This window comes from Coregonus clupeaformis, chromosome 7 (assembly GCF_020615455.1).
Source record: "Coregonus clupeaformis isolate EN_2021a chromosome 7, ASM2061545v1, whole genome shotgun sequence".
Lineage (NCBI taxonomy): Eukaryota > Metazoa > Chordata > Actinopteri > Salmoniformes > Salmonidae > Coregonus > Coregonus clupeaformis.
This window is the reverse complement of record NC_059198.1, coordinates 51664169-51689819: the sequence shown is the minus strand read 5'-3', so window position 1 is coordinate 51689819 and position 25651 is coordinate 51664169. Positions and strand designations below refer to the sequence as shown.

The 25651-nt window shown below is 41.8% G+C and overlaps 1 protein-coding gene across 3 annotated transcripts in view; it reads right to left on the bottom strand.

Annotated features, from left to right (window-relative positions):
- Positions 1 to 601: 601 nt before the first annotated feature.
- The window catches only part of LOC121570344 (netrin-G1-like), a 217913-nt gene continuing 192863 nt past the window's right edge, over positions 602 to 25651 (bottom strand). The window contains exons 6-9 of one of the 3 annotated variants that reach the window (XM_045221423.1): positions 17829 to 17996; positions 14203 to 14337; positions 11946 to 12011; positions 602 to 981 (exon numbers count right to left, since the gene is read on the bottom strand). In XM_045221423.1, coding sequence (XP_045077358.1) covers positions 722 to 981; positions 11946 to 12011; positions 14203 to 14337; positions 17829 to 17996 — 629 coding nt within the window. In that variant the 3' untranslated portion in view covers positions 602 to 721. The remainder of the gene's footprint in view (positions 982 to 11945; positions 12012 to 14202; positions 14338 to 17828; positions 17997 to 25651) is intronic. The other 2 variants (XM_045221424.1, XM_045221425.1) reach the window with 2 other exon arrangements.

Below are 25651 nucleotides of genomic sequence, written 5' to 3'. Positions count from 1 at the left end.
CAGCCAGTCAGTCAGTCAACCAGTCAGCCAGCCAGTCAGCCAGTCAGCCAGTCAGCCAGTCAGCCAGCCAGCCAGCCAGTCAGTCAACCAGTCAGCCAGGCAGCCAGTCAGCCAGTCAGTCAGTTCAGCCCAGAAGCGGTTCAGTCCAGCCAGCATCAAACCCCTGGCCTTGCTATCTCGAGCTCGCTGGTGCTGATTGGTTCACAGCTGCTGTTTCCGTGGCGATAATAGAGGAAGTGAGAAAAGTGTCTGTCATCTCCAGTCCCACCTTTTGACAGTAAGGGGGAAAAGTCTCTGGTATGCTTTAGGTCACTGGTCTCCGTTGGTTGACTTTTTATGAAGCAAATGTTCAAGCTAAACTATTTTTTAAATATCTGGTATTTATTTATTTATTTATTTATTTAGTTTACTCTAATTTCTATATGTACTTTTATTTTATTTACTTTAAATTAAAGTTTTGCTTTCATTCTGGCACATTCCCTTATAGACGGCGTGTGTCCTTGCTGTGACTGGTGGACAGCTCGTACAGTACATTACAGTAGAATAAACTCATGGGTGTTCTGGTTGTAGTTGTAGTTCTGGTTGTAGTTGTAGTTCTGGTTGTAGTTGTAGTTCTGGTTGTAGTTGTAGTTCTGGTTGTAGTTGTAGTTCTGGTTGTTGTTGTAGCTGTAGTTGGTAATTGGGCAGTACGCTCCACCACTTCAGACTAGGTCTATGGTTCTCAGAGCAGAGCAGGCCAGGGCCAGTACGAGGCCCTTCTGAGGAGCGTCCAGCCCAGCAGGAGCAGCAGCAAGGTGGGGAGCGATGTAGGCGAGAGGGCGGCTTGGCCCGAGTTGGGCCCACCACAGCCCCCCAGCTCCGACTCACAGCGGGGCTTCTCACACAGCAGGCCCGTGAAGGCCGGGGTACACTGGCACCGCAGGCTGTTCAGACATACACCGCCGTTCTGACAGCGCAGGAGCTCGTTGTCACACACTCGGGCTGAGAGAGAGGGAGAGAGATGTTTGACACACACACACACACACACCTAGAGAAGCAGACTGCACCGCTCACTACTCTGACTGTTATGTTGATATACAAAACTTCATGTGATCTGAGCTGATCTTCGTCTCAAGGTCTAGTCAGTGCAATAACTCAAGCTAATAGCATTAAGTTGAATTAAGCATTTTCTGGACTTTGCAGATCAATCATCAATAACATTCATGTATTACATGCAGATTTACCAGTGCATAAATTTGAAATACAATTAATAGATGTCAGTAATTTATATTGGTTAGTAAAAAAAAACTAAAAAAAACAACAACAACAAAAAACGATGTCATTGACGTGTAATTTTAATTGTAGAAAGACTAAACTGAAATACATCAAACTACAATGGAAATAGAGAACGCAAATATTTGTAACTCAATTTAAAACCATCTGATTCCCACAGTTCAGAGGACTTGGCAGAATAAGGATGTGAGAAGACCATAATATTTAAGATCAGATGTATATTTTGACCGGACATTTATTATGACCATGCTGTTGTCACAATCATGCCAGCCCCATGATGCATTGCGGTAAGGTAGCAGTTTTATTTTCCAACATTTATTTTGTCAAACGTGTTCTCTAGACCATTTCTCTTCCTGCTGTAAGTGAAGGAAACTTTTCTCGTTGTGCCCGTCAAAGTGAATGCCTGGTCTTTCAGCACTATCTAGAAGATGCACAACTAGCATTAAGCATTTCCTTCTTCCCGTTCGTAATTGCATTGCTGTAATAGATAGAGCAGGGATGGCAACTGTGATGGGAGTTGGGGGGCCACATCATGAGGGGCCGCAGTGGCTCGCGGATCTGCATACCCACATCCATACACAAACGTGGAGTCGGAACTGACTTCTGCAATCAATCCATTTAAACGACATAAATCCCTTAACTAAATGCATTATACCAGTAGCCAGGGCCGGCCCTAGCCTTTTGGGGGGCCCTAAGTGACATTTGGTTGGGGGGGTCCCCACACCTTGCTGGCAAAACATTTTATTGGCTCTGTCTTGACGGCAAAGAAAAAATAAATACATTTAAAAGTTAATTTCCAAAAATTCTACACATTTTGCTATGGGGCATAGAGAACATTTTTGAATTTTATAATACAGTTGAAGTCGGAAGTTTACATACACTTAGGTTAGAGTCATTAAAACTCGTTTTTTTAACCACTCCACAAATGTATTGTTAACAAACTATAGTTTTGGCAAGTCGGTTAGGACATCTACTTTGTGCTTGACAGAAGTCATTTTTCCAACAATTGTTTACAGACATATTATTTCACTTATAATTCACTGTGTCACAATTCCAGTGGGTCAGAAGTTCACATACACTAAGTTGACTGTGCCTTTAAACAGCTTGGCAAATTCCAGAAAATGATGTCATGGCTTTAGAAGCTTCTGATAGGCTAATTGACATCATTTATAAGTATAAACACCATGGGACCACGCAGCCGTCATACCACTCAGGAAGGAGACGCGTTCTGTCTCCTAGAGATTAACGTACTTTGATGCAAAAAGTGCAAATCAATCCCAGAAAAACAGCAAAGGACCTTGTGTAGATGCTGGAGGAAACAGGTACAAAAATATCTATATCCACAGTAAAACGAGTCCTGTATCAACATAACCTGAAAGGCTGCTCAGCAAGGAAGAAGCCACTGCTCCAAAACCGCCATAAAAAAGCCAGACTATGGTTTGCAACTGCACATGGGGACTTTTTGGAGAAATGTCCTCTGGTCTGATGAAACAAAAATAGAACTGTTTGGCCATAATGACCATCGTTATGTTTGGAGGAAAAAGGGGGTTGCTTGCAAGCCGAAGAACACCATCCCAACCGTGAAGAACGGGGGTGGCAGCATCATGCTGTGGGGGTGCTTTGTTGCAGGAGGGACTGGTGCACTTCACAAAATAGATGGCATCATGAGGAAGAAAAATTATGTGGATATATTGAAGCAACATCTCAAGACATCAGTCAGGAAGTGAAAGCTTGGTCGCAAATGGGTCTTCCAAATGGACAATGACCCCAAGCATACTTCCAAAGTTGTGGCAAAATGGCTTAAGGACAACAAAGTCAAGGTATTGGAGTGGCCATCACAAAGCCCTGACCTCAATCCTATAGGAAATGTGTGGGCAGAACTGAAAAAGCGTGTGCGAGCAAGGAGGCCTACAAACCTGACTCAGTTACACCAGCTATGTCAGTAGGAATGGGCCAAAATTCACCCAACTTATTGTGGGAAGCTTGTGGAAGGCTACCCAAAACGTTTGACCCAAGTTAAACAATTTAAAGGCAATGCTACCAAATACTAATTGAGTGTATTAACTTCTGACCCACTGGGAATGTGATGAAAGAAATAAAAGCTGAAATAAATAATTCTCTCTACTATTATTCTGACATTTCACATTCTTAAAATAAAGTGGTGATCCTATTTTTACTGGGATTAAATGTCAGGAATTGTGAAAAACTGAGTTTAAATGTGTTTGGCTAAGGTGTATGTAAACTTCCGACTTCAACTGTACATTTCATACAATTCTACTAACTTTGCCATGGGCAGAGATTGATTTTTTTCTTTTCAGTTTTCCAACATGGGGCAGAGATAATTATTTCTGTTTTAAAGCAAATTTCCAGCAATTGTGCACATTTTGCCATGACTTATGCCATAATATATGATATCTAGGAGTGAGAGTGACTAACAAAATCAATGGGGGGCCCTGGAGGTCAGGGCCCCTGGGCACATGTACTGTGTGCCTGGTCGGTATTCGGCCATGATTATTAAACGCTTAGATTGCTGGCTAGACTTAACTTACCAATCGAAAAATGGTTAGCTGACATGGCTAATTGAGTGACTGTCAGTGACTGACATAACAGGAGAAAAACTACTAATGCAACAACCACATTTTGAAATTGCGCCTTGTTTTTTTCTACTATTCTAACTGTCAACAGTAAGTTGATACCCCGACTGAGTTCTTTTTGTGCCGCTCTCAAATTTTCCACTCCAATCCGAACATGTTCCTTTTATCATTCCCACTACATTCATTAGCAAAATGGTGAAGGAGCCATTCGTCATGTGTCATTTTGCGGGTGGTAGACTAGGATCCCACAGACGGGTCTATACCATGTAATGAATCGCAGCTCTGCACCAGGTTTCCACACAGCCCGTGGGCTTTTCCAAAACACTGAACTGACTTTAGATGAGTTGAGCTGAGAGTTAGGTGGGAAGTGGTATACTTAGTGCCGGGGACACCAAGGCCAGTCTATTCCCATTGGAGCCAAGCTGTCAAGCAAGCCTCAGGCAAACAAACCAACAAACTCAGCCCAGCACAACAACAAAAACAAAACAAACAAAAACTGATGGAGAGAGACAAATAAACAGTGTTATACAAGCAGGCGAGGGCCAGATCACCTCAATGTTGCACAGCAAGAGAGGCTGGGCTCATTAGGCTCTTCGCGAAAGTGGAATACAATGTGAAAAAAGCAAATATCACAACAATAACTGACACCAACCAATTCTCTCTCACATCATATCCACAGCTGCAGGTAAGAACTTCTGATTTTATGACAACATCTTTAAAGGCTATATTTGATACAGTATTTACACTGTATGTAATAGTCTGTGCAAACCCAACAGAGTTTTTTGATGGACACCCTGTCAAAAGACTACAAGTTCCAGAATCCAACCATCAGTTTGTGTTTGTCATCCTGCATGCTCAAGACTGGTTTCTCCTTTACAATGCTAATGACACTATTAATGCTATCATATGGAAGGCTTGATATTAACAGCCAATCTGACACCTGACAATGATGGCACAGATTCATTTATGAGTCAGGAATCTTTTGTTTTATTGTCTGCTCTGTCTGGATCAGAGAATGCTGTCAGGGAAACGTGCAGGCAGGCAGGCAGACCAACTTGATAATGGGATGTGCGTTCCCCTCAAGATCTAATTGAGATCAATCAAGTGAATTAATTAAAAAAGACATGTTTTACCCCTGGGGCCTCTGATGTTATCATGACACGAACAAGACTCTATTAATTAAACATCAACCTTTCGTTTTGTCCATACATTTTTATCTCCCATTGCCCTTTGCAAAAATAGGATTGTTTTGCAAATGGAGGGCCTTATTGGTTTGGACCTAACAGGAGGATGGTGTGTGCATATTCATTCTCTCTCTACAAGCAAGGCATTCTGATGAGACCCAGGCCCTAGACAGATGTGATTCCTACCACGTAGATGCTTCTTTCTGATACTTGAATAATACAAGAGGGTTTGAATGAAGGGCCAGGAACGCAGTGGGAAGAGAGGGGAGACATTAACCACTTAACAGTGACAGATTGATTCAATATCAACGTGTTACCAGAGTTGGTGAAAGAGGGTGAGGAGAGCAGTAAAGGTGCCACTTAAAATACATTATTGTAAACTGGGCCAGAGTTCCCCAAGATATTTTTTTAAATATTTTAATATATTTCAAGTATACTAAAGAATACTTAAATATACTCAAAATTCAAATGATATACTTCAAATGTGAGATGTATTTTTCTAGTATATCTTAAGTATACTATAAATATACTATCATCAACCTTCAATACACTTATTAAAAGTGTACTTTAAATTCATTGTTTTTCAGTCTTTTAGTATACTATAAACTCATTAAAACTGTGCTTCAATTTCAAACGTTTTAATTGTCATTTGTTATATTCATTCAAAATACACTTGGAGTTGTTTTTTAAGTTGAAGCATTGATTTATTTTTTATGAAACTCTGCTTGGGAGTGATCAAGTACACTATAAGTATACGGTGCCTTGCAAAAGTATTCATACTCCTTGGATTTTTTCACATTTTATTGTGTTAAAAAGTGGGACTAAAATTGATTTAATTGTCATTTGTTGTCAACAATGAACTCAAAATACAGTAATGTCAAAGTGAATATAAAATAAAATTAGATTAATACAAATTTGATAACTACAATATAGTCATTGCATACAATAACTATTCAGGCCCTTTTTTCAGGCAAGCATAAATTAGTTCAGGAGTAAAATTTGGCTTAACAAATCACATAAAATGTTACATTGACTCTGTGTGAAATAATGTTTAACCACTTTTTTTTTTATGAAGGCCTCTGTCCCCCATACATACAACATCTGTAAGGTCCCTCAGTCAAGTATTGAATTTTAAGCACAGATTCAACTACAAAGACCAGGGAGCCTTTCGAAAGCCTCATAAAAAGGGCAGTGATTGGTAGATCAGTAACAATATCAAATCAGACATTGAATATCTCTTTAAGCATGGTCAAGTTAATAATGATGCATTAAACCACCCAGACACATGAAAGATATTATTATTATTATTTTTTAAATTTAGTCATTTAGCAGACACTCTTATCCAGAGCGACTTACAGGAGCAATTAGGGTTAAGTGCCTTGCTCAAGGGCACATCAACAGATTTTCACCTAGTCGGCTCTGGGATTAGAACCAGCGAACTTTCAGTTACTGGCACAACGCTCTTACCCACTAAGCTACCTGCCGCCTACAGTCGTCCTTTTGATATGAGCTGCAGGACAGGAATGAAACTGCTCAACGATGTTACCATGAGGCCATTGGTGATTGTAAAACAGTTACACAGTTCAATGGCTGTGATGGGAGACAACTGAGGATGGATCAACAACACTGTAGTGACTCCACAATAACGACTTAAATGACAGAGTGAAAAGAAGAACACAAATATACAGAATACAAATATTCCAAAACATACATATTGCATGCAACAATACACTGAGTAACTGCTGCCTTATTTTCAAGCATGGTGGTGGCTGCATCATGGTATGGGTACGCTTGACATCTGCAAATACTGGGGAGTTTTTCTGGATAAAAAGAAACGGTATGGAGCTAAGCACAGGAAAACCTGCTTCAGTCAGCTTTTCAACAGACAATGGGAGAGGAATTCACCTTTTAGCAGGACAATAACCTGCAACACCAAGGCCCAAATCTACACTGGAGCTGCTTACCAAGAAGACAGCAAATGTTCCTGAGTGGCCGAGTTACAGGTTTGACTTAAATATACTTGAAAATCTGTGGCATGATTTTAAAATGGCTGTCTAGCCAAGATCCCCAACACCTTGACAGCGCTTGAAGAATGATGGGCTAAAGGGCTAAAGAGCTAATATGGGCTAAAGGGCTAAAGGGCTAAAGAGCTAAAGGGCTAATATGGGCTAAAGGGCTAAAGGGCTAATATGGGCTAAAGGGCTAAAGAGCTAAAGGTCTAAAGGGCTAAAGGGCTAATACTGCACAATCCAGGTGTGTAAAGCTCTTAGAGACTTACCCAAGAAGACTCACTGCTGTAATCGCTACCAACAGTGTTTCCAGCACGTATTGACTCAGGGAGCTGAATACTTATGCAATTACTATATTTTAGTTATTTAATTTCTATCAATCTTAAAATTATAATCATAAAATACAAAATAAATCTTCCACTTTGACATTAGACTATTTTATGTAGATTGTTGACAAAAAAAAATACAATTAAATCCATTTTAATTCCGCTTTGTAACAACAAGATGTGAATAAATCCAAGGGGTATGAGTACTTTTGCAAGGCACTGTAGTTTCAGTGCCAATAATTAGTTTTGAAGTACTTTCTGAATTCCTGTTCAGAAGAGTACAGAGAAAGTTGACAATTATAATGATTGTTTATTACACAGCTGAGGAACATGCTTCCTGAGAGTTTACTTTTTCATATCTCAAGATAATATACTTAAGTATACTTTCAAAAAAATATATTTAACATAAATGTCCACAAAATATATTCAAAGTATAATTTCAAAAATGCAATTGCACAAAAATATTTTGATTTATAATATGATATTGTTCCTCATATTTACCTTATTGAAATGTTTTGATGTTCATTTTCAAACTAAATAATTTTGTACTTTTAATTACACATTACACATTTTATTGAAATGTTAATTTATTACCGTAATGAGGAACAACTAAAATGTGAAATCCCAACGGTGCACAGTTCTCAAAAGTGTTACTTGAAAATTACTGCTCCAGCATCAACTGCTTTGTAGCATGATAAGAATGGCTGAGACGATGACTTGGTCAATAAAGGTAACCTTTACATGGCTAATTACAATAGCTAATGTATTTAATGAGTAGAAGTCTATTTGTAAAAGTATACTTGAAACACATTGTAAATACACTTTTTTTGTAAAGAAAATACAGTAATTCTAATTCAAATACAATTTTAGCATATTTCTAATTTATGAGAAATATACATAAAATGTACTTAAGGTGTATTCAAAGTATATTTGCTTTGCTCTTTATCTAATATGCTAAGAATATACTTAAGTACAGAAGAAGTGTCCCAATTTAGATACTTTTGTATGTATTTAATATTCTTAAATGCTAATAAAATACAAATAAAATTGACATTAAATATATTTAAAATTGTTCTAATTTTAAATATACTTCAAATATGTTAATGAAGTATGATAAGTATATTTCAATGTGTTTTTTTTCTTTTTTCTTCTCCATTTGGGTCTAAAGACTGCATTAGTCAGACCAAATGAGGCTGGATAGATTCTCAGTCTCCACCCTCTTGTGTTGAGAGATTTAGAAAATAATTCATTCCAGTTGCAGGAGAGTTACTGTTCCCTGATGCCCTAGCCAGGTTGCAGAGCCCAGGAGATGTGGCCTTCCACACACCACACACCAACTCTCTCTACGTCTGTTTACCTTAACTTTGACCCGCTGCTCACAGCCTAACTTTAGGGGTTGGAGCTGCGGTAGGCTGCAGTAAGAGAGGGTTATAATAACTCTATATTCATCTAGGGGCCCTTTTTTTTCAGTCGAAGGTACAGTTGTTACAATCTAGGGCCCTTTTTAAAGCTTAAGGATTAGTAAGTCAAAATCACTCAAGCATATTGTGGCCAAGGACAAGGCATGGTTGAAATGATCATCTGAAAATAGTCTATGCCAGACTTAATAACGTGTTCTAAAGTGATGAGAGTAGACAGCTGAGGAACAGGGGTGTCAATCTACACGCCCTGTTCCTCCCAATCTCTCACGTTCACCATCCCCTATGTGTAAACAGACACTGCGCAGAGAATACACTGGGAGATGTATTGGGTTTTCTTTTTTTTCGATATGAGGGATAAATATTCAGAGAAGGAAACCAATGAGCGTCTGTGAGAACGGGCTCTATTTGACCAGAGATTTTAGTTTTAATTGCATTCTCCAGTCTGCCTACAGACTGAGATTGTCCTATTCATGTAGAATTGAGTGAAATCTGAGGGGACCCAGGTATAGGTCTACATTGGGTAATGTAGGTAGAAAATAAATAAATAAATAAATACATAAATAAAACTATGTATGCACTCACTAACTGTAAGTCGCTCTGGATAAGAGCGTCTGCTAAATGACTTAAATGTAAATGTACATTATAATGGGCCATATAGTTTGGTAATGTACGGTCCCATATAGCTTTTACAGCATTGTAATTGTATAGCGATGTGAAACATAGTCATCAACCAAATCATACCAAAATGATAAGGCTCTCTATCGTTTGTTCATTGCCATACACGGTTGCTCATGTTCAGTGTCAAAGACTGTTTTTTGTTTCTTTTTTCTAAAACATTACTTCCCTCTGGCTGTGTATAATTATTGTGCTTGAACCGGTGATGTGTGTCTAGTTAGCGTGGATAGACTGGTTTCACTGAGCAGGTACAAAGAGCTCGTTAAGACAATCTCAGCAATACGTGTAATACAAGTAACACATGTACTCTACCAGAGTGCCTCGCCCCCCTCTCCTCCCCTCTCCTCTCCTCCCCTCTCCTCCCTCTCCTCCCCTCTCCTCCCCTCTCTCTGTTTACTCATCTCCTCCATTCCGTGTAGATCTGCGCTCTATCGCTCTATCTTCCTGTCATGCATGTGTGATTGTGGAGTTGTGATGGCGCGAATGCTTGAAGTCACATTCTGATCAAATGTATTCATTATCCCTGTAACAGTGATAAACTGTCTTCATTAACCCTGTAACAGTGATAAACTGTCTTCATTAACCCTGTAACTGTGATAAACTGTCTTCATTAACCCTGTAACTGTGATAAACTGTCTTCATTAACCCTGTAACTGTGATAAACTGTCTTCATTAACCCTGTAACAGTGATAAACTGTCTTCATTAACCCTGTAACTGTGATAAACTGTCTTCATTAACCCTGTAACTGTGATAAACTGTCTTCATTAACCCTGTAACAGTGATAAACTGTCTTCATTAACCCTGTAACAGTGATAAACTGTCTTCATTAACCCTGTAACAGTGATAAACTGTCTTCATTAACCCTGTAACAGTGATAAACTGTCTTCATTAACCCTGTAACAGTGATAAACTGTCTTCATTAACCCTGTAACAGTGATAAACTGTCTTCATTAACCCTGTAACAGTGATAAACTGTCTTCATTAACCCTGTAACAGTGATAAACTGTCTTCATTAACCCTGTAACAGTGATAAACTGTCTTCATTAACCCTGTAACAGTGATAAACTGTCTTCATTAACCCTGTAACAGTGATAAACTGTCTTCATTAACCCTGTAACAGTGATACACTGTCTTCATTAACCCTGTAACAGTGATAAACTGTCTTCATTAACCCTGTAACAGTGATAAACTGTCTTCATTAACCCTGTAACAGTGATAAACTGTCTTCATTAACCCTGTAACAGTGATAAACTGTCTTCATTAACCCTGTAACAGTGATAAACTGTCTTCATTAACCCTGTAACAGTGATAAACTCTCTTCATTAACCCTGTAACTGTGATAAACTGTCTTCATTAACCCTGTAACAGTGATAAACTGTCTTCATTAACCCTGTAACAGTGATAAACTGTCTTCATTAACCCTGTAACTGTGATAAACTGTCTTCATTAACCCTGTAACTGTGATAAACTGTCTTCATTAACCCTGTAACTGTGATAAACTGTCTTCATTAACCCTGTAACTGTGATAAACTGTCTTCATTAACCCTGTAACAGTGATAAACTCTCTTCATTAACCCTGTAACTGTGATAAACTGTCTTCATTAACCCTGTAACAGTGATAAACTGTCTTCATTAACCCTGTAACAGTGATAAACTGTCTTCATTAACCCTGTAACTGTGATAAACTGTCTTCATTAACCCTGTAACTGTGATAAACTGTCTTCATTAACCCTGTAACTGTGATAAACTGTCTTCATTAACCCTGTAACTGTGATAAACTGTCTTCATTAACCCTGTAACAGTGATAAACTGTCTTCATTAACCCTGTAACAGTGATAAACTGTCTTCATTAACCCTGTAACAGTGATCAACTGTCTTCATTAACCCTGTAACTGTGATAAACTGTCTTCATTAACCCTGTAACAGTGATAAACTGTCTTCATTAACCCTGTAACAGTGATAAACTGTCTTCATTAACCCTGTAACTGTGATAAACTGTCTTCATTAACCCTGTAACAGTGATAAACTGTCTTCATTAACCCTGTAACAGTGATAAACTGTCTTCATTAACCCTGTAACAGTGATAAACTGTATTCATTAACCCTGTAACAGTGATAAACTGTCTTCATTAACCCTGTAACAGTGATAAACTGTCTTCATTAACCCTGTAACAGTGATAAACTGTCTTCATTAACCCTGTAACAGTGATAAACTGTCTTCATTAACCCTGTAACAGTGATAAACTCTCTTCATTAACCCTGTAACAGTGATACACTGTCTTCATTAACCCTGTAACAGTGATAAACTGTCTTCATTAACCCTGTAACTGTGATACAGGCTCTCCATTGGCAGTTCAGTGCCTAGCAAGCGCTGCTGAAAAGGCATCCTGCTGGTTATGGGGAAAATATCAATCTGGAAGCCATCCACAGGCAGGCAGTGATCTGGCTAATCACGTGGACTCACCATCTTGAGGACGTTCCAGGTTAGGAGTTGAAACGTCCAGTGAGAGGTTGACCTGTCTGATGACGCCTGTGGATCAGCAATCACCACATCGATTGTATCAGGCACTCTATATTAGTAGAATAATGCACTGACCTATGCAATCCCTTCTCTACTTTGCCTGTCAATAGAAACTATCGGGACAACATACTGGCACTTGAACAGTGGAGTAGCTAAACACTGGTATTGGCCAGCATTATCTGGACATAAGGGTAAAGCAGACAGTGATGGCGGAGAGAGGGAGAGGGCTGCTCAAACAGCTCCCCAGCAGTCCCTGTCATGCTACAGCCAGTCAATATTGGCTCAGCTGTTGTGTTCTAGTTTTCAGCTTGGTGGCGCCACTGAATAACTGAATTCAAAGCATCTAACAGTAGAAAATGAGAAAAAATGGTCTAAGTCTAAATGTCTGCATTTAAAGCCGCACAACCTTGAGTCTTCAATTCAGGTGGAATAATTGAAAAACGGCTAATTTCTGGTTAGTCAATGTTAGTCAGGGTTAAATCCATAGGCCTACTCCTCGCATTATTGGGGACAATTAAAGCTGCACATGCCTGCAAGGCCAAGCAGTGGCAGCAAAAAGGAGAAAATAGGGAATGAGAGAGAAAGAGGTAGAGGGAGACAGACAGAGATAGAGGGAGATAGACAGAGATAGAGGGAGATAGACAGAGATAGAGGGAGATAGACAGAGATAGAGGGAGAGAGACAGAGATAGAGGTAGAGAGAGACAGAGATAGAGGGAGAGAGACAGAGATAGAGGTGAGAGAGACAGAGATAGAGGGAGAGACACAGAGATAGAGGTAGAGAGAGACAGAGATAGAGGGAGAGAGACAGAGATAGAGGGAGAGAGACAGAGATAGAGGGAGAGAGACAGAGATAGACAGAGATAGAGGGAGAGAGAAAGAGGTAGAGGGAGATAGACAGAGATAGAGGTAGAGAAACAGAGATAGAGGGAGAGAGACAGAGATAGAGGTAGAGAGACAGAGATAGAGGGAGAGAGACAGAGATAGAGGGAGAGAGACAGAGATAGAGGGAGAGAGACAGAGATAGAGGTAGAGAGACAGAGGTAGAGGTAGAGAGACAGAGATAGAGGTAGAGAGACAGAAATAGAGGTAGAGAGACAGAGATAGAGGTAGAGAGACAGAGGTAGAGGTAGAGAGACAGAGATAGAGGGAGAGAGACAGAGATAGAGGGAGAGAGACAGAGATAGAGGGAGAGAGACATAGATAGAGGGAGACAGACAGAGATAGAGGGAGAGAGACAGAGGTAGAGAGACAGAAATAGAGGTAGAGAGACAGAGGTAGAGGTAGAGAGACAGAGATAGAGGTAGAGAGACAGAAATAGAGGTAGAGAGACAGAGGTAGAGGTAGAGAGACAGAGATAGAGGTAGAGAGACAGAAATAGAGGTAGAGAGACAGAGGTAGAGGTAGAGAGACAGAGGTAGAGGTAGAGAGACAGAGATAGAGGTAGAGAGACAGGGATAGAGGTAGAGAGACAGAGATAGAGGTAGAGAGACAGAGATAGAGGTAGAGAGACAGAGGTAGAGGTAGAGAGACAGTGATAGAGGGAGAGAGACAGAGATAGAGGGAGAGAGACAGAGATAGAGGGAGAGAGACAGAGATAGAGGGAGAGAGACAGGGATAGAGGTAGAGAGACAGAGATAGAGGTAGAGAGACAGAGATAGAGGGAGAGAGACAGAGATAGAGGGAGAGAGACAGGGATAGAGGGAGAGAGACAGAGATAGAGGGAGAGAGATAGAGATAGAGGTAGAGATACAGAGATAGAGGTAGAGAGATAGAGATAGAGGTAGAGAGACAGAGGTAGAGAGACAGAGATAGAGGTAGAGAGACAGAGATAGAGGTAGAGAGACAGAGATAGAGGTAGAGAGACAGAGATAGAGGTAGAGAGATAGAGATAGAGGGAGAGAGACAGAGATAGAGGTAGAGAGATAGAGATAGAGAGATAGAGGGAGAGAGATAGAGGGAGAGGTAGAGATATAGAGATAGAGGGAGAGAGACAGAGATAGAGGTAGAGAGACAGAGATAGTGGGAGAGAGACAGAGACAGAGGTAGAGAGATAGAGGGAGGTAGAGAGACAGTAGAGAGATAGCGAGAGGGAGAGAGACAGTAGAGAGATAGCGAGAGGTAGAGAGACAGTAGAGAGATAGCGAGAGGTACATGTTGTGGTCTGAGCAGAGTTACAAGAGGGGTGTGGTTCTACTTACATTTGCAGCCATTGTCCCACAAATATCCCGGCAGACAATCTCGACACTTAGCCCCTGTAGTTCCCTCCTTACATTTACAAAATCCTGTGCCATTACAGCGAACACTGTCTGAGCCAGAGGGATTACAACTACAGTCTGTAGAAACAAGACACACACATGCTGAAGAACAGGGTGGTGATTTTGGCTTCTTACAGCAGAGACTCTTGCCTTTTTACTATCACTGAGTAACAGAGATCTATTTCTAAGCAACATATTACTTACAGAAGAAATGCTACCATTTCAAAAGTAATGAGATGAAATGAAGAAAACGAGTGACTGAAGAACATGAGACATTAAGCACTGTAAACATTGTATGGATAATTTAAAGCAATGCATTTTCTTCTACAACATTATAGGCATTTTAACAAGTTACATTTACAGTGCAATAAGCAAAACCTTATTTACTTAAATATGGTAGCCATATTTGAAAAAGGACATGCCTTTAAGTTTACACATTTCTCTCTGACATTAACAGTCTTGTCTGACATGAACGTTAGAGGGAAACCATGACGACAGAGAAGGAGGCGAGACAGAGATAGTAGATGTGGAAAGAGATGTCATAGGGATCAAATGAGACATGTAAAAGAAAGGATCACATAGGACTTGGTCGAGTATGATTCAGTGAATGTTTGACATGTGTCGAATGTGGCACTGTAACATTGAAATGGGCATTGTTTTATAGTAATACAAGTTGTCTCCAGACATTTCAAGTCATTCCAAAACTATGAAATTCCAATTCATTATTTGGTCCCCACTTACATTGCATGGGAATACAACCCTGCTGAAAACCCATAGGTGACTTGATAAAACTACAGGGCAAATGTGTTTATCGTATACTGCTTATTTGACTAATACCACAACCGGACACTGTCTGGGTAAAATAATGTGTTAACAAAATGAAGCATCAACCATCATCAGCGACGCCTAAAATGGCCTTTACCATCATCAACATTTAACGCTCTTTCCAAATCCTCCATGTGAGCGTACAAGCCTTCCAAGGCTCTTCTTTCCCTATCTGCATGTTAACCGTATAGCTCTGGAGCATTTGTAAGATGTATCTGGGTCCAAAACGGCACTCTATTCCTTATAGGGATGAGGTTAAAAGTAGTGCACTATATAGGGAATAGGGTGACATTCTCTGGTCTAAAGTAGTGCACTATATAGGGAATAGGGTGACATTCTCTGGTCTAAAGTAGTGCACTATATAGGGAATAGGGTGACATTCTCTGGTCTAAAGTAGTGCACTATATAGGGAATAGGGTGCCATTCACTGGTCTAAAGTAGTGCACTATATAGGGAATAGGGTGACATTCTCTGGTCTAAAGTAGTGCACTATATAGGGAATAGGGTGCCATTCTCTGGTCTAAAGTAGTGCACTATATAGGGAATAGGGTGACATTCTCTGGTCTAAAGTAGTGCACTATATAGGGAATAGGGTGACATTCTCTGGTCTAAAGTAGTGCACTATATAGGGAATAGGGTGCCATTCACTGGTCTAAAGTAGTGCACTATATAGGGAATAGGGTGCCATTCTCTGGTCTAAAGTAGTGCACTATATAGGGAATAGGGTGCCATTCTCTGGTCTAAAGTAGTGCACTATATAGGGAATAGGGTGACATTCTCTGGTCTAAAGTAGTGCACTATATAGGGAATAGGGTGACATTCTCTGGTCTAAAGTAGTGCACTATATAGGGAATAGGGTGACATTCTCTGGTCTAAAGTAGTGCACTATATGGGAATAGGGTGACATTCTCTGGTCTAAAGTAGTGCACTATATAGGGAATAGGGTGACATTCTCTGGTCTAAAGTAGTGCACTATATAGGGAATAGGGTGACATTCTCTGGTCTAAAGTAGTGCACTATATAGGGAATAGGGTGCCATTCTCTGGTCTAAAGTAGTGCACTATATAGGGAATAGGGTGCCATTCTCTGGTCTAAAGTAGTGCACTATAGGGAATAGGGTGACATTCTCTGGTCTAAAGTAGTGCACTATATAGGGAATAGGGTGCCATTCACTGGTCTAAAGTAGTGCACTATATAGGGAATAGGTGCCATTCACTGGTCTAAAGTAGTGCACTATATAGGGAATAGGGTGACATTCTCTGGTCTAAAGTAGTGCACTATATAGGGAATAGGGTGACATTCTCTGGTCTAAAGTAGTGCACTATATAGGGAATAGGGTGCCATTCTCTGGTCTAAAGTAGTGCACTATATATATAGGGAATAGGTTTCTGATGGAATCTTCCTGGACAGGGTTGGGCCTAACAAGTGACATATGCACTCGGTGCTCCAACACCTCGGGGCTTTACACGTGGAGTGTGTGAGTTCGTTAGACTCACCTGGATGTGGGGTGGAAGGTCGGCTTACTATTTTCTGTTTTCCAGAGGTGTATTCTAGGGTGTATTCACCAAATCCAAATTCCAAATGTTCCTAATTGAAAAGCACTGAAGAGAATTGGAATGTCTGTGTACTTCCTGAATGGAATTGAAATGGAATTGACCCCAACTCTGGTAATACAAAAGGTTATTCCATCAACATGTATTCTAGGGTGCTATGGGCATGTGTAGGGTGTTGCAGAGTCCCTAAACACTAACACAGATAGAAAGGCATGGTGGAAAGTATACGGTAAAGCCTACAGTATCGATGTATAATGCTGAGGAAACTCTCATGCTGACATGTCTTATAGGACCCTGTGTTTTGGCAGTCTTGTGACATGCCTGGATTTTAACCTTTATTCAAAGCTTTTTCATCAAACTGCCCCCTTTTTCTTATTATGTCAGATGGTCCTCAGATATTTTCAGACTTTGGTTTTTGGTGTAATTCTCATTTCTGGATAAGGCTTAAAATACAGGATAGAATCTTGCTATATCACGTGATGGCGCACAACACAGGGGTCTGCTATTGAATATGCATGGTTAAACGTGTGAAGAACATATTCCTACGTGTTTGTGGTTATAGAATATGCATGGTTAAACGTGTGAAGAACAGATTCCTGTTTGTGGTTATAGAATATGCATGGAGTTAAACGTGTGAAGAACAGATTCCTGTTTGTGGTTATAGAATATGCATGGAGTTAAACGTGTGAAGAACAGATTCCTGTTTGTGGTTATTTGTGAAACATACATTATCAGCATGTGGAATGATCTGTTGCTTCTAAAATAATGGAAATAAAAAGCCTGTCATGACATAGACAGCTTCAATACCATCCTGAGCGCCATAATATAATCAGTAAATATTAATATCAGTTTGGAAAAAGAGGGTAACGTTACAGATTTATGGGTAATACTGTGACGACTAACAGCTGGTTTAAAACATAAGCCCTGTGGAGAAGGACGCGAGTGATGTCACAATCACATGGACAGAAGACAGTGGGGAAGATAGGACCAAGATAGCAACAAGAAAATAAATGGTGAAACACACGAGGCAGGAGTTTGGAGGTTTGACGCACTAGGGTGAAAGGTTGAAAGGTGAAAGGTGAAAGGTGAGGGTGAGGGTCATAGGCTGGTATAAACGTGGTGGGGTCATGTGGAGGATTAGCCGATATAAGCAGTGCTGATGATGACGGGGACAGTGGTGAGGGAACTGACCTATACACACATTCTCATCTTCCGGCTCTGCAGAGTTATTTCGGAAGTAGCCCTGCTTGCAATCCTGGCAGTGCTGGCCCCTAGTGTTGTGCTTACAGCTCACGCAAATGACAGAGTTTAGCAGCTCGATGTAGCTGCAGCGCTTGGAGTGGCCGAAGCATTCGCAGTCTTGCAAAGAAGGAAGGGTGGAGAGAGACCAAGGGGGCCATGTTGACGTGGGGTTGGGTTGTGTTGTGTTGCGTTGCGTTGCGCGGGGGCGCGTGCTACGGCGGGTGGCAGTGGTAGCAACACAGAGCAAGGAGACGCCATCACATGCGAGGTTAGGATGGCGAGATGGGGGTTGAGATTGAGACGATGTTAGGTTATGGGGAGTAGAGGGGGCAGTATGACAGGTCTGGCATGGACGGATGCAGCCAGCGGTATTAGACATCAGTTGACCCTGGGGCTATGAGAAAGCATGTTGTTAGAGGGAGAGAGTACAAGACAATCGCTCCAAGCACACCACAATGGAAGGATGAGGATTCTGATTCTGGAACTGGGTTACATGGGGGGGATGGAACACACAGTAAGAGACAGGTCAAACAAGACGAGTTGAGTTGGGGATGTAATTTTCAAGGTGTAGGTGTGTAACTCTGAAATGTACATCTAGATGAGGTCATTTGTCCTACTGTGTGTTCAATGTGAGTTAGGAGGAGGAGAGGACTAGGGGCATCTGTAGCACTAGTGTAATCCACAGGCCATTACGTTCACACACAACTGTCACCCTAAAACACAGAGCATGCAACGAGAACTTTTAAAGAAAAACATGACTAGAAATAAATGTCCTTTCTATAGAGAACCAGTGTTTTGAGAAAGAGTTGACACACGTCACAGCCACCCACCACCCCTCCCAGCCAATAAATACCTTGCAACAAAAAGGCACTTTGTTCCCACTGCCTAGTCACACGGCGTCAGGCAGGTGTGCCAATCACAGAAGGTCCCATCCCAGATCAACCTTGTGTGTGACACCTAGCAGGCCCAGATCAGCTTTAGAGTTGTGGAGTGACCGCTGACACCAACTGTCACGCCGGGTCAGATGTACTCCTTAAGCCATTGCAGATAGGCAGTTGAACAGACAGACAGTCCTCTCTGAGCTACAGGCAGTATGACAGACAGAAAGTCCTCTCTGAGCTACAGGCAGTTTGACAGACAGTCCTCTGTGAGCTACAGGCAGTTTGACAGACAGTCCTCTGTGAGCTACAGGCAGTTTGACAGACAGTTCTCTCTGAGCTACAGGCAGTTAGACAGACAGACAGTCCTCTCTGAGCTACAGGCAGTTAGACAGACATACATTCCTCTCTGAGCTACAGGCAGTTAGACAGACAGTCCTCTCTGAGCTACAGGCAGTTAGACAGGCAGTCCTCTCTGAGCTACAGGTATTTAGACAGACAGTCTTCTGTGAGCTACAGGCAGTTAGACAGACAGTCCTCTCTGAGCTACAGGCAGTTAGACAGACAGACAGTCCTCTCTGAGCTACAGGCAGTTATACAGACAGTCTTCTGTGAGCTACAGGCAGTTAGACAGACAGTCCTCTCTGAGCTACAGGCAGTTAGACAGACAGACAGTCCTCTCTGAGCTACAGGCAGTTAGACAGACAGAAAGTCCTCTCTGAGCTACAGGCAGTTTGACAGACAGACAGTCCTCTCTGAGCTACAGGCAGTTAGACAGACAGACAGTCCTCTCTGAGCTACAGGCAGTTAGACAGACAGACAGTCCTCTCTGAGCTACAGGCAGTTAGACAGACAGACAGTCCTCTCTGAGCTACAGGCAGTTAGACAGACAGTCCTCTCTGAGCTACAGGTATTTAGACAGACAGTCTTCTGTGAGCTACAGGCAGTTAGACAGACAGTCCTCTCTGAGCTACAGGCAGTTAGACAGACAGACAGTCCTCTCTGAGCTACAGGCAGTTAGACAGACAGACAGTCCTCTCTGAGCTACAGGCAGTTAGACAGACAGACAGTCCTCTCTGAGCTACAGGCAGTTAGACAGACAGACAGTCCTCTCTGAGCTACAGGCAGTTAGACAGACAGACAGTCCTCTCTGAGCTACAGGCAGTTAGACAGACAGACAGTCCTCTCTGAGCTACAGTCAGTTAGACAGACAGACAGTCCTCTCTGAGCTACAGGCAGTTAGACAGACAGACAGTCCTCTCTGAGCTACAGGCAGTTAGACAGACAGACAGTCCTCTCTGAGCTACAGGCAGTTAGACAGACAGACAGTCCTCTCTGAGCTACAGGCAGTTAGACAGACAGACAGTCCTCTCTGAGCTACAGGCAGTTAGACAGACAGACAGTCCTCTCTGAGCTACAGGCAGTTAAACAGACAGACAGTCCTCTCTGAGCTACAGGCAGTTATACAGACAGAAAGTCCTCTCTGAGCTACAGGCAGTTTGACAGACAGACAGTCCTCTCTGAGCTACAGGCAGTTAGACAGACAGAAAGTCCTCTCTGAGCTACAGGCAGTTTGACAGACAGACAGTCCTCTCTGAGCTACAGGCAGTTAGACAGACAGACAGTCCTCTCTGAGCTACAGGCAGTTAGACAGACAGACAGTCCTCTCTGAGCTACAGGCAGTTAGACAGACAGACAGTCCTCTCTGAGCTACAGGCAGTTAGACAGACAGACAGTCCTCTCTGAGCTACAGGCAGTTAAACAGACAGACAGTCCTCTCTGAGCTACAGGCAGTTAGACAGACAGTCCTCTCTGAGCTACAGGCAGTTAGACAGACTTCCTCTCTGAGCTACAGGTATTTAGACAGACAGTATTCTGTGAGCTACAGGCAGTTAGACAGGCAGTCCTCTCTGAGCTACAGGCAGTTAGACAGACAGACAGTCCTCTCTGAGCTACAGGCAGTTATACAGACAGTCTTCTGTGAGCTACAGGCAGTTAGACAGACAGTCCTCTCTGAGCTACAGGCAGTTAGACAGACAGACAGTCCTCTCTGAGCTACAGGCAGTTAGACAGACAGACAGTCCTCTCTGAGCTACAGGCAGTTTGACAGACAGACAGTCCTATCTGAGCTACAGGCAGTTAGACAGACAGACAGTCCTCTCTGAGCTACAGGCAGTTAGACAGACAGACAGTCCTCTCTGAGCTACAGGCAGTTAGACAGACAGACAGTCCTCTCTGAGCTACAGGCAGTTAGACAGACAGACAGTCCTCTCTGAGCTACAGGCAGTTAGACAGACAGTCCTCTCTGAGCTACAGGCAGTTAGACAGACAGTCCTCTCTGAGCTACAGGTATTTAGACAGACAGTCTTCTGTGAGCTACAGGCAGTTAGACAGACAGTCCTCTCTGAGCTACAGGCAGTTAGACAGACAGACAGTCCTCTCTGAGCTACAGGCAGTTAGACAGACAGACAGTCCTCTCTGAGCTACAGGCAGTTAGACAGACAGACAGTCCTCTCTGAGCTACAGGCAGTTAGACAGACAGACAGTCCTCTCTGAGCTACAGGCAGTTAGACAGACAGACAGTCCTCTCTGAGCTACAGGCAGTTAGACAGACAGACAGTCCTCTCTGAGCAACAGGCAGTTAGACAGACAGACAGTCCTCTCTGAGCTACAGGCAGTTAGACAGACAGTCCTCTCTGAGCTACAGGCAGTTTGACAACAGCTGACACAGGGGGAACTGTATGAATCTGAGAAGCTCCTACCTCGCTTGCTGTTTGCAACTTGAACTGAAGGGACAGTTGACAAATCAACTTGATGAACTACTGGACAAATTCAACAAAAAGAAGAAAAATAAACAAATAAATAAATAAACAAATAAATAAATAAACAAAAGCATATATTTTGTTGTTAAACATTAAATAATAGAATGTTCTAAAGGCTTAAAGCGCTGACACATTCATATTTCTTTCACTATAGTACAAAAAAAGGTTTAAATAAACAGACAGAACAATGGTCTGATATGAATTATTAAATGCAGAGTGAGATAGGTGATCCTATATATATATTATGTGTTATATTCTGAGACTGCAAATATTAGAGGAATTAATTCCCACATTGTCTTCACTATCATTGCACTGTAAGAACATTCTAGTATTGTGGCATTCAGTGTGGTTGCGCTGACTGTTACAGATGCAGTCTGTCGAATCATGTTGGGTGGAATCTACTCAAGTTTACCGTTTGGAAGAGACAAGAGGACAAAAAGGTCATCCTTCATGTAGAAAAGGGAGTAGAGGAGGGTACAATCTTCATTTAGTTCATGATTCTTTCTGAACAATCCTGACTGTCATTACTAACTAAACCCTGTGAGAGAGTCCAACAACAACATGCTATCGTCTTCACAATGTAGATGACCAGTAGTGTTGTGGTGTTACATTCTCCTGACAGATGACCAGTAGTGTTGTTACATTCTCCTGACAGATGACCAGTAGTGGTGTTACATTCTCCTGACAGATGACCAGTAGTGTTGTTACATTCTCCTGACAGATGACCAGTAGTGGTGTTACATTCTCCTGACAGATGACCAGTAGTGTTGTTACATTCTCCTGACAGATGACCAGTAGTGTTGTGTTGTTACATTCTCCTGACAGATGACCAGTAGTGGTGTTACATTCTCCTGACAGATGACCAGTAGTGTTGTGTTGTTACATTCTCCTGACAGATGACCAGTAGTGTTGTTACATTCTCCTGACAGATGACCAGTAGTGTTGTTACATTCTCCTGACAGATGACCAGTAGTGTTGTTACATTCTCCTGACAGATGACCAGTAGTGTTGTTACATTCTCCTGACAGATGACCAGTAGTGTTGTGTTGTTACATTCTCCTGACAGATGACCAGTAGTGGTGTTACATTCTCCTGACAGATGACCAGTAGTGTTGTTACATTCTCCTGACAGATGACCAGTAGTGTTGTTACATTCTCCTGACAGATGACCAGTAGTGTTGTTACATTCTCCTGACAGATGACCAGTAGTGTTGTTACATTCTCCTGACAGATGACCAGTAGTATTGTTACATTCTCCTGACAGATGACCAGTAGTGTTGTTACATTCTCCTGACAGATGACCAGTAGTGTTGTTACATTCTCCTGACAGATGACCAGTAGTGTTGTTACATTCTCCTGATAGATGACCAGTAGTGTTGTTACATTCTCCTGACAGATGACCAGTAGTGTTGTTACATTCTCCTGACAGATGACCAGTAGTGGTGTTACATTCTCCTGACAGATGACCAGTAGTGTTGTTACATTCTCCTGACAGATGACCAGTAGTGGTGTTACATTCTCCTGACAGATGACCAGTAGTGTTGTTACATTCTCCTGACAGATGACCAGTAGTGTTGTTACATTCTCCTGACAGATGACCAGTAGTATTGTTACATTCTCCTGACAGATGACCAGTAGTGTTGTTACATTCTCCTGACAGATGACCAGTAGTGTTGTTACATTCTCCTGACAGATGACCAGTAGTGGTGTTACATTCTCCTGACAGATGACCAGTAGTGTTGTTACATTCTCCTGACAGATGACCAGTAGTGTTGTTACATTCTCCTGACAGATGACCAGTAGTGGTGTTACATTCTCCTGATAGATGACCAGTAGTGTTGTTACATTCTCCTGACAGATGACCAGTAGTGTTGTTACATTCTCCTGACAGATGACCAGTAGTGTTGTTACATTCTCCTGACAGATGACCAGTAGTGTTGTTACATTCTCCTGACAGATGACCAGTAGTGTTGTTACATTCTCCTGACAGATGACCAGTAGTGTTGTTACATTCTCCTGACAGATGACCAGTAGTGTTGTTACATTCTCCTGACAGATGACCAGTAGTGTTGTTACATTCTCCTGACAGATGACCAGTAGTGGTGTTACATTCTCCTGACAGATGACCACTAGTGCTGCTTGCATCTCTTCGCCATCAGATAATCAAACAAACAAACTGGAGGGTCAACCCTGCCTAAGTCCCTCTCATATGCTCTCCCATGTTCTCGCCAGATATAAACCCAAGACACATACAGTATAGCCCAATTTAGACTCTATACCTCTACATCCGCTTGGCTAGAGCTCTCTATGGAAATACAGGGGCAGTTTATTTGCAAGTCGCCACATCCACAGCACATCTGCACAATGGATTAACGCCACACACAATTAAAACGGAGGGGATAATCAAATGATATTGAAACGGAGAGAGAGAGAGAGAGAGAGAGAGAGAGAGAGAGAGAGAGAGAGAGAGAGAGAGAGAGAGAGAGAGAGAGAGAGAGAGAGAGAGAGAGAGAGAGAGAGAGAGAGAGAGAGAGAGAGAGAGAGAGAGAGAGAGAGAGAGAGAGAGAGAGAGAGAGAGAGAGAGAGAGAGAGAGAGAGAGAGAGAGGGAGCGAGGGAGAGAAATTGAAATGGATTTTTTTTTTGAATTGAATTGAGAGAGAGAGGGAGAGAGAGACAGAGAGCGAGAGAGAGAGAGAGAGAGAGAGGGAGAGAGAGGGAGAGAGAGAGAGAAAGTCCTCTTTCATGAAAAAGAGAGAGCGAATAAAATACAAATATATACAGTATATATATATATATATATATATATATATATATATATATATATAATAAAAAAAATGATCAATGTCATTAAAGGTTTTAACACAGATAAACTCTAGGCAGGAAAAGCTCCATCTTGGTGGATCTGGCCTCAACCGTCACTGTATGACTACTGTATATATGAGGAATATCTATAAAGAGATATGTTTAATCTTAATTGGAGGTATAACCTACCTTGGTTTCGGTTAGCAACACCTAGGGATGAGACATTCGGCCGAACTGCATGCAATCGGGAGAAACCATAAGTTATTAGGTGCTCTGGCTACAGTGGACATCAGATTCATTAACAGTACTAGAGGTTCAAAATAAAGGGTTGACTGGTGGGACATATGTAGACAACTAGACATACCGGCAAGGCCTTACTACTCAGGGTTCTAATAAGGGTTGACTGGTGGGACATATGTAGACAACTAGACATACCGGCAAGGCCTTACTACTCAGTGTTCTAATAAGGGTTGACTGGTGGGACATATGTAGACAACTAGACATACCGGCAAGGCCTTACTACTCAGGGTTCTAATAAGGGTTGACTGGTGGGACATATGTAGACAACTAGACATACCGGCAAGGCCTTACTACTCAGGGTTCTAATAAGGGTTGACTGGTGGGACATATGTAGACAACTAGACATACCGGCAAGGCCTTACTACTCAGGGTTCTAATAAGGGTTGACTGGTGGGACATATGTAGACAACTAGACATACCGGCAAGGCCTTACTACTCAGGGTTCTAATAAGGGTTGACTGGTGGGACATATGTAGACAACTAGACATACCGGCAAGGCCTTACTACTCAGGGTTCTAATAAGGGTTGACTGGTGGGACATATGTAGACAACTAGACATACCGGCCTTACTAGTCAGAACAACTCAGAACAACAGAATGACTGTCAAGCCTGTACAGGGACAAGCAGTAGATGCATCCCAACACCAGTCCCAGACCATGTCCCAGAGCACGTCCCAGGGACATTGTATGTAATTGTGCCGTTTCATGGGCTCACTTGAGTGTGTGCATCGATGGCAATGATGAGTAAATTATATAAACAAAGAAACAAAAATAACAAAACAGTCTCTACTTGAGATTCTCTCCGATATGTAGTGGGATCATAACTTATGCAAACATGGGTGGGTTGGTTTAAGTGTCGCAGGCATTTTGTTTCATTCGTCAAGTTGACTATGCAATCAATATCTAATTACAGTGCATTTCAGGTCGAGGAATCACGATGAATAAATAATGTGGTGTGTCAGGAATTGGA